Genomic DNA, 17745 nt, shown 5'->3' with positions numbered 1-17745 from the left:
AAGGATATTTTAATCCATTTTAAGCGGATTGCATAAACCCGACCATAAAAACCCTCGACCCCTCGAACCTTCCCTACCGTCATTCCATTGGTGGGTCCCACATGCTCTCTAGAACGTTTTCCTAAATCGTCTCATTTACATTGCGACAAGTAAGTATTAGCGGGCCCGATATCCTTCCAATTTCAAAAACACGAATCGCCGTTGCATAGATCGGTTGGATCAGCCCCTACTACTAGCATAGGCAACGAGCATCCTTATGGCTTCTAATCGAGCCACAGGAGCGAAGGTTTCTTCATAATCAATACCTTCTTCTTGGTTAAAACCTTTGGCTACTAATCTAGCCTTATTTCTAACTACGATACCAGATTCATCTTACTTGTTTCTAAAGACCTATTTAGTACCAATAACTAAATGGTCATTTGGCCTAGGAATAAGCTTCCGTACCTCATTTCTCTCAAATTGATTTAACTTATCTTGTATTGTGATAATCCATGAATCATCTTTCATGATTTCGTCAATACATTTAGGTTCAATTTGGGAGAGAAAAGTGGTGTTGGCACAAAAATTTTTAAGAGAAGAACACGTTTGAACCACATTAAATGTGTCTCATAATTAGCTCCTTAAGATGAGCATATATATACTTCTAATCTTTGGGTAAGGATGTTTCGGAAGTGGATGCATCCAAGTTGCTACTTGGAGAATGGATTTTATTTAAATTCAAAGTATCAAAATTAACATCATCATCAAAATTATTTTTTTTAATTTCGAAAATCTCATTAAAAATAATGGATTCTTCTATAATCAAGATTCTTTTATTAAAGATACGAAATGCTTTAGAAATCGAAGAATACCCAAGAAAAATTTCTTCATCGGATTTAGCATCAAATTTTTCTAAGACATCTTTTTCGTTCAAGATAAAATATCTGCACCCACAAACTTTAAAATATAAACGTCTTACAACAACTCTAAAAGTATCACGGTCGATGTCACGTCCCATAAACTACCAATTGATTGGGACCCACTCTTCGGGTCCTTGAGGAAGCGACATCACCCCTGAAGTTTGCTGCTCACTCGGTCCTGCTGGGTTGTCGTTCATCGACGGCGTTCCCGTTTTCTTTACCCATCCACTGTTGTGCGACCCGCTGCCGTTTGCTGCCCAATCAGCTTCTGATCAGTTTCCTAGTTAAGTTCAAGAACCCGTTTTCCGCTGAGCGGTCGACCACGCCTCGCGCGCCGAGCACGTGCCGACCCGCTTCTTTCGTCGCCTGGAGAACCGCTGCTTCGCGTCGCGACAAGATGACGTGGCGGAATTGAGGGCCCGAAGCGGCGGGCGCGGCTCTTGATGTGCGCCAGCAATGTCTGTCGTGACTCATGTCGTCTCATTCGTTGGGACGTGAGGCGACGACTTATTTGCCCCAACGCCTCGCGCGGGGAGACAAGTCTTCTTTGTGGCAATCTCATTGCCATTTAATGGCGGACGGTCGCCATCTCTTCTTCGTCACCGACGATCTATCGACCCACTTGTCCGCTCCGGCCTCCTCCTGGTACTCTCCCTCCGCTTCCCGTACCCCCACTGCTGTCCCGGACTCCTTCGTCCCCGTCTTCTCGTCCGGCCCCTCGTTCCGAGACCCAGACTCCGACTCTAGCTCCGGCCATTCCGACTACTCTGACGACGACCATTCCATCCTCTCCCTTGACCTCTTCCGCCGCCGCCGCCTTCGCCACCAGAAACCGTCCTTCGTCTCCGGCACTGCCATGGACCACCACTTCCCGGAGCCCTTCGGTTCCCCCGTCTTTAGGGTTTCTGAGGGACCCGAGGAGATCGGCACCCCTGCCTGCCTCGGCGTTGGGCTTAGGCCACGGTTCGACAGGGAGGAAGATGACGACAACGCTCCGGAGGATGCAGACAGGGAGGTGGTTGTTCCGGATTGGGCAACGGACGACTTCTTCGTCGGGAGGAGGAGCTCCCCTTCCGATTCGATCGAGTTCTCGAGGGCTCGGCCAATGGATTCCTGGGATCTTAGGGTTGCCGGATTCGACTCTGATTCAGATTCGGATGAGCAGATCGTGACGATGGGCAATGAACAGATTGTTGCGATCGGCATGAATTCCGATGACGGCGAGGAACGGTACAGGATCTCCGACGATTTAGGTCTCCCTTTCTGTTGGGAAGGCCTCCAACTGGGTGACGACCGGAGGGATGACAACGAGGGGTTCGAGTGGGAGGAGATCGATCGTCAGGACGAAGAAAGGGATGTTCTTGGTATTATGGTTCTTGGCAATGAGGGGAGATCTGATGAGATTAGACGATACAGTGATGATCAAGTTGAGCATGAGCATGAAGGATTGGTCAGAAACGTTGATTGGGAGGTCCTTTTGGCCGTGAACAATTTGGGAAGGATCCCTTTGGATCCTGATGATGTCGAACCCTATTTTGAGGATCAAGACGGCCTTGTCTATACATCTGATTACGAGTCCTTCGAGGTCTTGTTCACGCAATTCAGCGAGCAGGATAGCAATCCCAAGGGTAGCCCTCCAGCGGCGAAGTCCGTGGTCGAGAACCTCCCATCTGTTGTCTTGATGAAAGAAGACACTGCTGATGTTGATGCAGTTTGTGCGGTTTGTAAGGATGGGATTCTGAATGAGGAAAGAGTTAAGAGGCTGCCGTGTTTCCACCATTATCACGAGGAATGCATCTTGCCATGGCTGGGGATCCGCAACACCTGCCCCCTCTGTAGATTCGAGTTGCCGACAGACGATCCTGAATACGAGAAGCAGAAGGCAAGGAGGGAAGATGCGAGTGTTATCCTGCATAATGAAGCTCAGCTCAGGTATGATTTTGAAATGTTACCTGAAGCTGACAACCTCTAGGCAAAGCAGTTCTATCTTATATGCACGCTAGGTTATGGTTGACTTCTATTCTGATGTTGTTGTGTTGATCTATAACATTTTTTTTTTGGGTTATAGAACAGCCCTCATATTGATGAGGTTTTGTTAGAGTTCTGTCAGCTGTTCATTTGGGAATTGGTTCAAGGTGCTACTGTATATTGACAACAATCTGAAGAAATATGGCTTGCATAAGTACAATCTTTCACAGTTTATAATTTGTTGATTTTGATGCAATATATGTTTTTTTGTTCCAGGTTTTGTAATTGTTGGAATTAAAGCTGCTCTTGGTTGATTATTTATCCTGTTGTTTTACATTGCTAAATTAAATTGGTTTAATTGATGAGATCAAAACCTTCTTGCATTATATCATGCTTGACTACACAAAAGCATATGATCCTATCAGTTAAGGATCCTGGATAGGAGTCAGTTGGTTTCATCAGTCGCTCTCGTTCATTCAATTCACGGAGTTCTAAGATAATGTGGTGCACAAAGTTGTCTTTTTTTTTTTGAACTGTGCAAATGGGAATCTGTAGATTTAACTCATCTTGTTATATCTTATCTGTACACAGAACTAATGTTTTTTTATACTCCATGATATCTACAAAGAATTCTTTATGCTGATTGCTGAAATATCTCTAGTGGTTTATGGAAATGATGAGTTCTAAAATTTTCATTGTGTCTAGTATCTTTCTTCTTTTTCATTCTTTCTTAGATAGTATCTGTATGCTTCTTATCATAGTCTTGAGTGTGTGTGTATTTGCTGCTCATGGGTCTGATAACAAGTAGGTCACATCAACTTTCACTGAATCTTCTTCTCTCTAGCTGAGTTAGTTTGTTGATGATGACTTCATATGGAGTTTCATATTGATTTTAACATTGTTTCTCATCAGACAGTAATTGTATTGGTTTCATTCTGTTCTGGATATGATCTTGACATACTCTTAAATCAACAGCTGGATCATTGTTGTTCGGTTTAGTTTCGCGCAAGCAAAACATACATACTGCTTGGGAGTCGCTTAGTTCCAGCCTTTCCTCCTTATCAACATCATGTTTAGATTCTTTATTTATTTTATATCCAATTACCACTTTCACTGAACATTACCTAATGTCTCGATCTCTTATTCGACATCACTTGAAACTGACTCTTTGATGTATCTCATCCTATTACCATCATCTTTTGAATTTGGTTTAATGTTGCCATGTCCTCAGCCATAAATTGTGCAAATGGTTCAATTTTTCATTAGATGTTGAGACCAGCATTGTTTTTAAACAACACACTAAAATGCTTTGAATATCAAAGAATGAACACTTAACCTTTCAATATACATGCATGCATTTGTCAGCATATTTTGATTTGGTAAACAAAAGGCATGTTGCGAAATCCAATATATAGGACTTTACATGTTAGATTTGTTTTCACATCCAAGATTTTGCATTAGTCATCAAGGAAAGAAGCATGTGACTGACAGAAAATCTTCTGCTGGGTTCACACATTGTGGGCATGAGCTAAGCTTGCCTGAACAAACACATTTTGCTTCTGTATGTTTGAGCATGACAATCGATGGAACATGTTTTTGATGTGACTTGACTATAGAAGAGTTCTAGCATGATAGCACTAAACATAAATGCAAATTTACTTGCTTTTGAGCAGTGGCTAACCCTAAAGAGCCAAAGGTGCAGCAACAGAATTTTAATTTTTCTTCCATTGTGTATGAGAAATTTGTGTAATGTTGGTAGGCCTAGTCATTTTATTCTTTACTATGTTAATATCAGAAATTTTTATTTTATTGTGTATAGGATGAATTTACTAATCATTTACATGATAGGTATATGTTTTTATGATGATAATATAAGTAAAATTAATTAAAATTAAATTATAAAGATGATCCTTAGAAACTAAATATTTTAGATAGGCATGAGTAAAAGTGAATATAAGATATAATATTAATAATTTTAGGAATAGATGAGAGAATATAGATGAAAAATAAATAAATAAAAAAATTAAGATATTGTGAATCAATTATTCAATAAAATGATTAGATGATATTTTATTCTGCAATGTGCAATGTGAACAAATGTGGGGAGAATAAGGCAACGGGAAATGTGAGGTGACACTAGCGATTTCGGACCGTTACGCATCTCTTGTGTATGTATGTATATTGTTGATTTTTTTTCCTTTTAGATCTGGATTTACTAAAATAAATTCTGTCTTCTTAAGAACTTGTTGAGGAAAAATATAAGAAATTTAAAATAAAAAAAGAATAAATAGACCAAAGATTAGAACGCAACGATGACAATTCTTTGTTGTGATTTATGATATATTCATTTCTTCTTTCCTCTTTTTTTTTGCATTACATAAGGTATTTAGTTATTGCATGGGATTGTTTTGGGTCTCATTCTCAACTAAATGGGTTGAGTGCTGCTGTGGGCCGAATCCATCGCAACTGGAAGCACCAAAGATGACGCGGCAAATTGCAGAGCTTCCTTCACCTCCTGCTGCCCTGCTTGTTTGATCGCCCTTCGTTCATAGCGCGCATGAGCACCACCATCTCTCTCGACGCGTGAGCGTCCGCCACATGCTTGCGTGTCTGCTCCGACCCACATTCATGGAAGAAGGCACCGAAAGATGGTAACAGACACTTGCCGCCGACCTGCTTGTGAACCTTAACCTTCGTCGGCCAATCCTATCAGGCTGCTGCACGGACAAATCAAAGGTGTAAGTTCACAGCTGATGAGGTAATCATTCCAAGATCTATAGCTACGTATACATGCTACTGGAGTTCTTTTTCCCGTCATATGTCTTTCTGCTTCAATTTTTGCTATGTATAACTTGATCTCCTTTTCTTTTACCCGTCATAGCATGTTATAATTTATTGACTAGTTTTATGTTAAGACGAAGCTACTTTTCCTTCGTGTTCATGGCTCACCCATCTCACCAGTCGCCCTTTTGATTGGAGACATTAGTGAAGCAGCTGATGTTTGAATAAACCTTGACTTGACAATGATGTTAGCAAGAGTTTCTTGCATCACTCTGGAGAGGAGTAGGTACAGAGGAGATCTTGATATGAGGGAACCGAGAAGACTGGGTGTGGATGAGGTGCGGCCGCAACCCGCACTGGGTTGTGTACCGCCGGCTTTTGCACCTCCCGGTGGGGGTCACCACTCGGTTTTGATGCCCCTCCATGGCAGACACAGGGTTAGAAGATCGGTATGTGGCGGCATCGAAGTGACCACCAGCCATGGTCTTTTATCCGTATCTTCCCCCTCCTCGGAGCTTCTAGTTTCTGAAGACTCTGCACGAAGCAAGTTGCCTCCATTTCAAATGAGTCATACGACGGCATGGGTCACCAGGAAAATGAATGAAGTGGAGACTTAACAGTAGGAGGTTGTCTTCAGCAGAAGCAAACTTGATGTTATATCGAATCCAACAAAAGTGCCTCCATCTTAATCCCACTAGAAGCCAATCCCAACTTGATACGGAGATGAAGAGTAAAGACATCTCTTCTGCTTCTTTGAGTCACATTGCTACTAAGTAATTAGGATTACATATCTAATTATTGTTTCCTTTTTCCTAAGGATGGTTTGTGGGATTAGAAAGCACAAGTGTAATACCAGAGAAAAAAAATGGTTCTTCTCTACTGTACTTGGTCACCATTAGTTTGAGACAGATTCAAGCAGGAATAAGGAAAAAGACAGCTAAAATATTGTAAATAACTAAAAAACAATATAGAGAATTTGGTTTTGCATTTGCTAAAATATACTAAAATAACTATGAAAACAACACATTTAGTGCTCATACTACATATTTCTGCAATAGTTATTTTTTTCCTTTTATTAATAAATAATCTTACATTTTATATAAGAGAAAAGATAAATGAGTAGGATTTGGAAAGTGTTATTTTTCCTACAAGTTCTACAAAGAGAATTGAATTTATTTTCTGATTGAGTGCTGAGCAAGGAAATTGGATCTTTCAGCAATTATGCTATTAGATGCACCTCATCTAATTCTTTCTTCTTCTTCTTCTTCTTCTTTTTCATTCAACAGTTTGCTTTTAGCTCTCGTCAATTTTATAGCAAAACAGTATTGAGTTTCATTTTTTAATCTTTAGATTCTCCAAATGTCTTATTATTGAAAACAATGCCAGTTATATCCACTGCATATGATTGCATTCTAAATGTGAGATTTTTGGCATCAGTTAGATTTAACATTTGTGTTTCTCCAAGGACTTTGTTGTATACCTTTTTTTTGTTGGGAGAAAATTTAATTCTTCCTGATTTATTATTTTTGTCATAATTTAGTTCTTCCAAATTTGCAAGATTATTAGGATTTTGTATATATATATATATATATATATATATGCCTCCTTTGTTCTGGAAAATAACAGTGTATCTCTGTCATTTTTGGTAGTTCTTTTATTTGTCAAAGATGTTATCATAACAAAGAAGAATAATTCATTTTTTTTGTAGGTCAGTTATATATAATCAAATAAAGGAGATGATCTGTGAATAGAAGGAGATGTGAAGAAATGGGTATAAAAAAAAAAATCCATTTTCATAAAATTACTATACAAAAAACTAAATCAAACATATAGACAATATTACTAGTTAACATTGTAATTAGAAATATATAGTATGCAAAAGAAGACTCTGCCCTTGCAGGAGTTGAGACATGCAACAGATGGTATCATCCCCTTACATGCAGATTCCTCAACATATCATTAAGATTGTTTTTGCAGATCAAAATATTTAGATTATTTTGATCTAAGAAACCAAAATATTTCATCAAAGCAAACTACACATCAGTTATGAAAATTTGCCTGGATGCAGAATCCTCAACATTATCCCTGATAACATTTTTGAGAATAAGAATCCTTCATTTGTTTTCATGCACAACAGGAAAAAAGAGAGAGAGTAGATTTTGTATCTGAGAAACAAAAATGAGCACCAAGAAATCAGAGAGAAGAATGATTTTGATCGAGCGCAGGACTGACCGAGAGCATATTTCAAGATGAGAAACACTTGCCGTACAATGAAAAGTCACACCATATTTCAAGATGACTGCTGTCTTCAACCTCAGGGCTGACTGAGAGCAGCAGCTGCATCGCAACTTGTTCCGACAAGGGAGGGTGCACTGATGAGGTACCCGTCAAATCCAGTCTCCTCCGTACTCTAGAAACTCCCAAGACCTCAATCATGACCACCGTGCTCTTCCTGCACTGTGACCGAACGCATCCCAAGAACAGTACTTCAACGCATGCTTTCAACGCCTCCATTGTTTGTGGCCTTTTTGTCCGTCCTCGACACGTACAGCCCCGTAGCTGAGACGAGGAATGCTTCATTCGAGATTGATAAGTATTAAGTATTTATTTGCCTATTTGAAGGATAAGTTTCGTTGGTGGGTGCTGTTTGAGGACAGGAGATGGGAGTCAAGATGTGACTTAAAGATGGCAACAAAGTTTGCTTCTGATGCTCCACAGCAAGACACCAAATAACACCATGTTTTCCTCACTGCAATCCTCTTGGCTGATGCCAAGTAGCCTGAGCAGTTTAGTCCACAAGAACATGTTGCCATGCATCACAAACCAGAGCCATCCCCAAGATTTCCCTGTCTTCCATCCAAGCACAACACTGAGACAGTGCTTTTGGAGTTTGGCTCACTGCCAAGCCATCATCATATCTCGGATTACATTGGTTTGACACATGGATGGTGAAGGGCAATTTGGAGTTTTCATGAGGGCCACAAGGAGGAAGCATGGCAGCATTGGTGAGAGTGATGGTGGCTAAAACATGTCAAAGTAGATGACAATGTTGAGTGTGAGAGACAAGATGATACGTGCAGATAAAGTGCAAGATATCACCTGCTGCAGGCCTGAAGAGAAAGGAGAGTCATGTTATGGCTTCTCCAGAATGTGCATGAGGACAGACAAACACACTGTGAGTTGCTGTTGATCCTGTTGTTCTATCTGATTTTGAGCTCACCTTTTGTGGCCAAAACATCTCAATGAAGTATAAGAGACAATATGATACATGCAGATAAAATGCAGAAATCATCTGTTGCAGGCATGATGAGAAAAGAGAAGCAGGTTATGGTTTCTCCAGAATGTGCACGAGGACAAACACAAGGTGAGTTCCTATTGATCTTCTTCTTCTATCTGATCTTTAGCTCACCTTTGCTGAAAAGGTTAAGACAAAAATCTGGATCAAGTGATGTCTAACAACAATGCATGACCAAATGCAGTTCCAAACACACAGTGAGTTCCTATTGATCTTCTTGTTCTATCTGATCTTTTTGAATTTAGTATCTAAATTGATTAGAATTCTGGAGAAGAGCCAATATAAAAGACAAAGTATCTTTCAACTTGGAAAAGCTTGGGAATGGGATTACACTGTGCACTAGCCTCTATCACATCAGTTTTGGCCCCAAAGCCATGTTGACAATGCTATAACCAATGACATAAGAGAAGTGTTTCAGTGGAGATCACTCTCAGATGCTGAAGGAAATGAAGACTCAATGGCTCTTGGTTTGTGTTTACTCTAAACCACAGAAACCTGGGAAAACCTGCCTCTTACAGTCTTCTTTCCTCTTTTTTTCCTCCTCACTGAGCAAACCTCCATTCATCTGTCCAATGGCAAATAGAGCAGATGTTTGCTGAGGGTATCAATCCTCATTACCTCAAGATTCAATATGCAAACTAGTTAAATAGCAAAGGTTTCAAAGAACTTCAAGTAACACTGACATAGATTAATATATATCTTCAAAAGCTTGATGTAACCAAGTGACATTAAGATATTCATGCTCTTGTTGTTATAATTACAAGATGAAAGAATGAGAGAAAGGAGCATAAGAAAGGCCTTTGGCAGTATATAACCATTAAAAACCAATTGGTTGCACTTGGCATAGAAGATGTTAGGAAATGGCATGAGAGAGAGAGAGAGAGAGAGAGAGAGAGAGAGAGAGGCTTTGGCGGTGTATAACCATTAATAACCAATTGGATGCACTTGGCATAGCAGAAGTTATAATATCACACAAGATCTTGCAAACCAGAATAAAGTAAAGTAAAAGAAAATGACACCCCTCTAAGGGTTTATCCACTCCACATCTACATTAGAGTTTAATATGAATTGGATCCTTTCCTAATTGCATTGAGTATTTAGAATGACTGGTCATCCAAGTTTTCGAGAGTTCAAAATTCTTTATTTATCGGATATTTAAGTAATATTTATGTACTCTTTTTCTCTCAAGATATGTGTAAGACCCATCCAATAAAAAATCATTATCATCCGCAGCCACAAATCGACCCATCCTCCATCATCCATTGCTCCACCATGACATCAAGATCCTGCTACTCTCACTTTGTGCACGGGTGAATGCCCTTCGCTGTTCTCCAACCAGCACTTGGTTTGATGGTAACAGCACCTGATGGCTGTGATGAACAGCACATCACTGTTTCATCACCATCGGGCAGTCATAATGGTGAACACTGTGTCCATCATCTTCTACCGACCAACCTTGGGGGAGAGGAACTACTGCCTTCTGCACTATATATTAACCCACCAACCATCAACCCTTCCTCCCCTTCCTCAGGCATCTGTTTGTAGCATCTCCTTCCTCCGTTGACTCCCCTCTCCCCCCTCCTTCTCTCATGCAGAACATTATTACCATGCATCCTGGAGAGATTGCCAGCTTCGGCTACCTTTCACCTTCAGATTCACCTGCTTTCAGTGTCACCTCCCATCTTAGCAGCCTCTTTGGACCTTATCTCGCACAGCAACTCCAGACCACTCCGTTGATGCACTGCCTCAGTAGCAGCGCAGCTTGGGATGAGGCAGGCGGGCACCAACTGAGCGTAGCAGAAGAGAGGAGGAAGAGGAGGATGATATCGAACAGGGAGTCAGCTCGGCGGTCGCGGATGAGAAAGCAGAAGCACTTCAGCGAGCTGTGGACGCAGGTCGTCCACCTCCGGTCGGCGAACCGGCAGCTCCTCGACGAGCTGAACCGGGTGATGAGAGAGCGTGATCGGATCATGCACGAGAACGACCAGCTCAGACACGAAGAGACCGAGCTCCGGAAGAAGCTTGAGAGGTTACCGGCGGTGTTCGGCTGTGCTCCACATGGTGCAGAGAAGCTTTGATGAGGGGGAGATGCTCTTTTTGTGTGTTCTTCCGTTCCCCATTCTTCGAATTCTCTCTTTGTGCGGCATGAACATTAGACTTCCACCTAAATAAAGATATAGAATGTGTCCGACGAAGTTCGATTTGATCTCATCAAATTTCCAGATCAGGATGGCTGGAGCTTCTGTTCGAGATGGCAAGCAGCTTAATGAACACAGAGATGAATATGAAGTATATATGTTGATCCAAACCATTAAAGTTCAGTAACAACAGATGGATGGAAGTTTATCCATAGAACTCGAACACATCTATATTCTAATGCATCTCATTGACCTATTAACTTTGTTGAGTCTGTATTACTAATCTAAAATGTTTAAGCTCAATTTAGTAATAATATATCCTTACCAATCAACAGTATCACATCAGGGTTCAGAGGAGCTACCAAACTGTGATCTGATAATGAAATGATATAACAAGCAAAACTGTTCAAGTTGTTGTAGTAGAACAGAGGAAAGTTGCAAGTGGAAGTGGTTTGATCATGGTGGATATATTATGCAACAGTACCACAAAAGGAAATTGTCTTCATATCCTGTTCAGGTCTGTTGCAGGTTGTAACCTGTCCCATAATAACATATGAAAAGGTACAGCCAAAGAGGAAAGACTGACTCCCTAACTTTGCTTTGATCATGAATGCCTGGCCTGGTCAAGGTTGGGAGGAACAAGTTTGCTTGCCCTGTTTCAGGTAGCCTCCTGCAGCATGTGGTCATCACTTGTTCCCAAGCTTGCAAATCCTCCTTTTCTTGCAAATAAGTGAATTGGAACTGTCAATCCACCCAACTTAATGTAAAAGCTTGGTCAGCTCAATCATGCTCACCAAATTCTCCTTTCTGCAAGAGGTATCTTGGATTTTATCTTTACACTTCTTTCTGAAGATGCCAATTGGTTAAGGTTGTCATTGTTACATGTTGTTTGTACAAGTGATCTTTGCTATTTTAGCAATCTATATTGCTTTTCAATCACTATTAGTCCTGAAATTTGATCTGATTGTGCAACTTTGGAACATAAAAGACAGACTTAGAAGTAACTTGATCATCTAGCAAAATTGATATCGCCCGAAAACTTTTTATTTACAAACAAACAAGAGTAGAATATTGCTAGCATATATAAGATGACAAATTCTATATAACTGATTAAAACAAAGAGGAGTCAGTACATTGTCATAAGCTTTCAATCAGCATGAAACATGAGAACTGGACTACAAGGACTTTATTGTCATAAGCTTCATTAAGCATGAAACATGAGAACTGAACTAAAAAGTCTTTAAAGTAAGGAAAAAGAGGATCTCCTTGTTGTCATAAGCTTCCTTAGGCATGAAACATGAGAACTGGACTAAAAGGACTATGAAGTTAGGAAAAAGAGGATCTCCTTATCGAATATCAATTTAACCTTTATAAAAATTCAGAGAAGTACCATTGATAATAGAACACAGGAGACAAAATCCGTGCATTTATCCAATCAGCGAAGCTAGCATGAAAATTCAAGAGCTTAGGAACATTGATAATGTCACTCCACAACATTCCAAAAAACTAAACAAAACATCTTTGCCGTCTACAGTTTGCTGACTTACAACACCTGACTACAAAACCTATAAATCCAACCCCAGATCATTCCTTATGATGGAAAACCAAGATGCCGAAAACACAGAACACCCATCTCACAGAGTGAGATCACATCAAGAATCCTGGTACTAGCACTCTGTTACTCGAGACAAACACATTAAGGGTTTCTGATAAACTAAGGATGTACTCGACCTTTATTAACTAATCCAGGTTCCCATGACGTTGAGGATGATCATGAGTTAAATACAATGTCCGAAGTTGTCTCCCATTCTAGTCAGAAAAGAAGAGGTACTTGTTCCTCTAGTTCCCCTTCATGCCACACAAAACACTTGCAGCTTGACGAGCGAAGTAAGTTAGGATGATGTCTGCACCAGCCCGTCTAAGGCATAACAGTGACTCCATCATGACCTTTTCCTCATCAATCATTTTGAGAACCCCACCAGCTTTTATCATTGAATACTCACCAGACACCTGTAACAACAATCAGAGGTACTAAACTTTGGAATTTAGGATGTTACGATCATGAGTTATTATCAGAAAAGGATGTTACAGATGCCATTGGGTCCAAGTGAATAGAGCTAATCAGCTGTATTACATGGTACATATTAAATAACTTGCAGTAGCCATTTCTTTGCGCAAATCAGGTGTTCAATATAGGGACCATACTGGTCATGGAGCCAGAAAACATAATGAATAAATAAATAAATAAATAGATTCCTGCTTCAAGAAGTAAAGAAGGGTAGAAATTTCCTCTAAAAATAGACAAAAAACATCCACATTTGAAGTTCATTAACATGCATAGTTTGGGTCAGGTCCATACTAGTTTCAAATATTATTCAGTTTTTGGTGAAATAGACAAATTTGTTCAAGTTAAGAAGAGATTCTCTGTTTTCTTAAGAGCCCACACCTACAGAGAGTTCAATGCACCAAGCAGTACTAACAGAAGCGTGCTAAACATAGCAATAGCTGCACTCAGATGAAAGCAGACATCAACCAGTAATTTAAATTTGAAATGAATCTTCCTATAAATGAAGAATTGTAGAAAAAGTTTTTTTTTTTAAGATGTGATACTGTAAAATATTTATAATTGTTATCCATCCAAAAAAAGAAGGTATATCGATTTGTCAGCAACTGAATCTGACTTCCATTGAAAATTAGGACACCCATGTCTGGTATTCTTTATGATAAGTTAAGGACAATATGTACATGAATTCCAAAGCTAAGGATGTGTTTGATGCAAAAAAAAAAAGGTGATGCAGAATGCAAAGGTAGAACTTACCTGATATGCAGCTATTGGTAAAGAAGAACTATCACGAAGAAGACGTATAATGTCCAAATACGGCAACCCTGGCTTTACCTGTGAGACAGAATTACAGAGCTCCTAAACTGAAAGCCTAGAGGAAAAATACAAGGACATGTTCACATGATGTGTCATAGATTACATATGAAGAAACCAACTCACCAGAAGAATATCTGCCCCTTCAGCCTCATCTGCCTCAGTTTCAACAAGGGCCTCTCTATAGTTTGCTGGATTCATCTGGTAACTTCAATTAGAAGAGGTGCACTTAGTTTTGAGCAAGAAAATTAATCAAGTTGATGAAATTTAGAAGTTATCAATTAGTTACATACGTTTTCTTGTCCCCAAAACGTGGATTTGAATCCAAAGCTTCCCTAAATGGACCATAAAATGCACTGGCATACCTGTTTAAATGCATACAAATAATAATAGTGGTCAGGATAAAGTTACTGAAATTTGGAATTTGGACCACTTGCAACGTAGTTATCAACATTGCACTAAAAGCCCCAAGAATCCAAACCAGTCTAAGAACAATACTTTGCTGTGTAGGACATTATGGATACATCGTGGAAACCTTCAGCATCAAGTGCCATCCGAATTGCTAAAATTCGACCATCCATCATATCACTAGGACTAACAACATCAGCACCTGCACGGGCCTGTATGTGAAACAGGTACCATAAACTCACTGAACTGCTGTTCACTACAGTAATATAATAAATTCACCTAAAATAAACTTTAAATACCTGCGAAACTGCCTGTCTGCATAACTGATGCACTGTTTCATCATTCATAATAACACCTATAGTGAAACAAAAGGCAAAACATATTAGTATCAATTTTTTTTTTATTTTGTTTCCTTGTACATGTTTACTTGTTTGCGAGAGGTTGATTTGTGTTTTGGTAAACACCAACTGACTTGACAAAAAATCAACATATGCAACAAATCCCCCTCCTTCCAAGATGTATTGAGTGCAAAGATGCAAAACATTCCAACAGAGATCTTTAAAAGAACAGAGTTCTTCTTGATCAGTCAATAATTGCATCCCAAATGTGCAATTTATTATCAACTAAATTTGGGATAAATGAAGAGATCTGCTATATTATTCCTTAATATTTATGGTCATATAAATTTGTCTCGATGCTGCACATCGCATTCCCTGGTTAAATAAAAGACGATGACAACTGTAGAGACCACTTATTTTGTCTCATTTTTTACCTTAAAATGTAAATTATTCTTTTATCATGTAATGTTATACAAGACCTGTAATCTTCTTGTCCAGCATAATTTACTGACAAGAAAGATATGAACAGCAATCCTCCTGATCTGGATTCTATAAATACTCCCAGTCAGAAGTGATCTTATCCATGTCTAGTTTGAAGCATATGGTTTCTATCATGCTTTTCTTATCAACCACTACGAGGAATTAATATCTCATCGTGGTCCAGTTCCTCATCCATATAGCATGAGTAAATTTCTACTAACTTTAGTTAACAAAAGGCTAAAATATGAGTCTTGTACCTGATTTGATAATAAAATGACACCAAATTGATAACAAGATGAAATTAAAATGCTGAACTTAAGTACCCCTTACCATCTTCCCTCACGATTCCATCATGCCCATCCGAGGAATAGGGATCCAGGGCAACATCAGTGTAAATAACCTAACACATGCTGAAAATTTTAATGGAAACCACAAAAATGCATAACAATAGTGGACAATAAATATGCTCACAATGTCAGGGTATTTGTCCTTAAGAAGGCGTATGGCTCTAGGTACTAAACCATTGTCATTGTATGCTTCATCTCCTGTTTGTGACTGAACCAACAAAAGTCGCACATTTCATATCAAAAGATATGAAGGATCCAAAAGATAAAAGAAATTCTCAGAAAGAAACCTTCAGTGCATCAGGAATTTTAGGAAATAGCACAAAGCTGTTAACACCAACATCCCGTGCCTTGTAAACCTGTAAATAGGAGTATTTAATTAAGACCATTAAGCTCTGCAGGTAACAAGACAATCAGAAAAGAAAATAGGCTGTTGCAAAGGAGTAAAAAAAAAAACACATTTGTTTTATTTAAACAGAGAAAAATTCTCCTTCCTTTTCTGTAAGTAAGAGCACAAATTCCCACAAATTTTCAGGGTATTCCATCTAATGATATCCTTCTGTCTATACGATGTTAATTGTGCTAACACTTGCAGCAAGAAACATGTATAAATTTCTTATAAGTGTAAGCATTCCATCATATCAAGAGGAAGAAAAAAGCGTAAGCACCTCTTCAAGAAGGCCATGTCTCCATCCCAACCTAAAGCATCCGGGCATAGCACCAATTGGGACATCCTCTTCACCTACAGATGCAGCAAGACGACACAGAAAAATCAATTATTTTCCCAGTTCCTTGTTAATTTTTTGGTTCAATTTCTCATACACACATAATAGACAAACAATTGCAGAAGAAATATTCCCATCTAATGGAGAAACAAAAAAAAGTTAGAAAGCACACAAGGATCTCAAAATTGCCGCCAACCTTCATGGATAAAAAGCGGATGAACAAAATTAGATGGTGACAGAGTTGTCTCCTGGAAAGCGGCTCTTAGCGCAGGTGATTTCCGATTGCGCCGCGGCCGCCTACTTAGTGGCTGCAAAGATGAGAGAAAACAGCATGCATAAAATATATTATGTCGCCTATTCTCAACGACACCAAGATGCGTTCATACATACAAGTGGTTGGACAACTGGTGTTCCCTTGGGGCCCTGGGGCCTATATAACGGGGGAGGGTCCGGAAATTTCCCGGCGACTGCTGCAGCTTCGCACTCCTCGATGCTCAAGCCCGAACTTTTCACGGACACCTCCTTCTCGCTGCTGGCCCTGACCACCGCAAACGGCCTCGCCTTACTTCCCCGCGCAACAGCGACGTATGTCCGAGTCGACAGCGGCCTCAGGCCAACGTAGATCTTGTCATCTATGCTTCTCACGACTCCAACGTTGCCCGGAGCTGGAGAGAGGATCGAAGCCATTGACCCGCCTTATTCAACAAATTCCTACAGATCAAGAGCACGAGATGATCATTCACTGTGGCAAACCAACAAAAGGCTGTCGGGCATGACGTTCTGCATAACATCAGCCGCTCGATCCATCGTCACAGGTCCCAGATCGATCTCGTCTCCAAAAGAACCAATTGAGGTATAATACCAACCACGGATTGCATGGGGATGTACCTTGACGACGGTGGAGGAGGAGGCTTTGATGAAGGGGATGGTCGGGCTTCAGCGGCGAAGGGGGGAGAGGTGACCTTATCTACCGAAAGAACGGGCTCGGCTGACTATGTTCAGTCAGGCTGCAGGATAGTTTGACCGCGTTTCAGGTGGCGATGAGTTCTCATTCTGCCCTCCATGGGCATCCACGTGATATCCCGTGGGCCCCGGTGGTTCCGCCAATCGCCACGTGCCTCATACGCTTTCCGAGGGCCTTTCCGCAACCCGGTACGATGATCCGCGGCGGGAATCCGAATCAGCCAATCACCGGACTGAAGCCCCAATCTCTTTCTCATTCGTGCCATGGCATAGCAGTGCGTAGTACCGCATAGAAAAATTATAGAAAGATCTTTTCTAAGCCGTCCATTTTATCTAATTATACCATCTCGACCGTCCGTGTATTTGGTCAAATTAATATTTTGATATATATTTATTTTACGGTCAAGATTATAGAAGGCAATAGAACCAACGGTCAGAGATGGATCCTTTATAGCTTATATGAACGGTGTACCCAAAGTAGATGGAGACCGAGTGCTTCCTCTACGGAGTTGGTGAACCACACCAACCAAC

The 17745-nt window shown here is 40.2% G+C and overlaps 3 protein-coding genes across 3 annotated transcripts; 2 read left to right on the top strand and 1 right to left on the bottom strand.

Annotated features, from left to right (window-relative positions):
* Positions 1 to 1384: 1384 nt before the first annotated feature.
* Positions 1385 to 5802, top strand: LOC135593116 (E3 ubiquitin ligase BIG BROTHER-related-like). The gene is made up of 2 exons (XM_065082940.1): positions 1385 to 2831; positions 5341 to 5802. The coding sequence occupies exons 1-2, from the start codon at positions 1471 to 1473 to the stop codon at positions 5417 to 5419; spliced, it is 1440 nt and encodes a 479-aa protein (XP_064939012.1). The 5' UTR covers positions 1385 to 1470; the 3' UTR covers positions 5420 to 5802.
* A 4748-nt stretch (positions 5803 to 10550) lies between these two features.
* Positions 10551 to 11021, top strand: LOC103997949 (basic leucine zipper 43). The gene has a single exon (XM_009419293.3). It carries the CDS (start codon positions 10551 to 10553, stop codon positions 11019 to 11021), a length of 471 nt encoding a protein of 156 aa, XP_009417568.2.
* A 1505-nt stretch (positions 11022 to 12526) lies between these two features.
* LOC135593115 (delta-aminolevulinic acid dehydratase, chloroplastic-like) lies at positions 12527 to 17295 on the bottom strand. The gene is made up of 13 exons (XM_065082939.1): positions 17140 to 17295; positions 16642 to 16962; positions 16448 to 16559; positions 16195 to 16268; positions 15817 to 15885; positions 15654 to 15737; positions 15513 to 15582; positions 14664 to 14719; positions 14455 to 14576; positions 14250 to 14321; positions 14083 to 14164; positions 13900 to 13977; positions 12527 to 13091 (listed from the first exon to the last, which is right to left on the bottom strand). Exons 2-13 carry the CDS (start codon positions 16936 to 16938, stop codon positions 12921 to 12923), a joined length of 1287 nt encoding a protein of 428 aa, XP_064939011.1. The 5' UTR covers positions 16939 to 16962; positions 17140 to 17295; the 3' UTR covers positions 12527 to 12920.
* Between the last annotated feature and the right edge of the window lie 450 nt (positions 17296 to 17745).

The sequence above is a fragment of the Musa acuminata genome, chromosome BXJ1-9, assembly GCF_036884655.1.
Source record: "Musa acuminata AAA Group cultivar baxijiao chromosome BXJ1-9, Cavendish_Baxijiao_AAA, whole genome shotgun sequence".
In the NCBI taxonomy this organism is placed as follows: domain Eukaryota; kingdom Viridiplantae; phylum Streptophyta; class Magnoliopsida; order Zingiberales; family Musaceae; genus Musa; species Musa acuminata.
The sequence above is the reverse complement of the archived record's forward strand: the minus strand, read 5'-3'. Positions and strand labels throughout refer to the sequence as shown.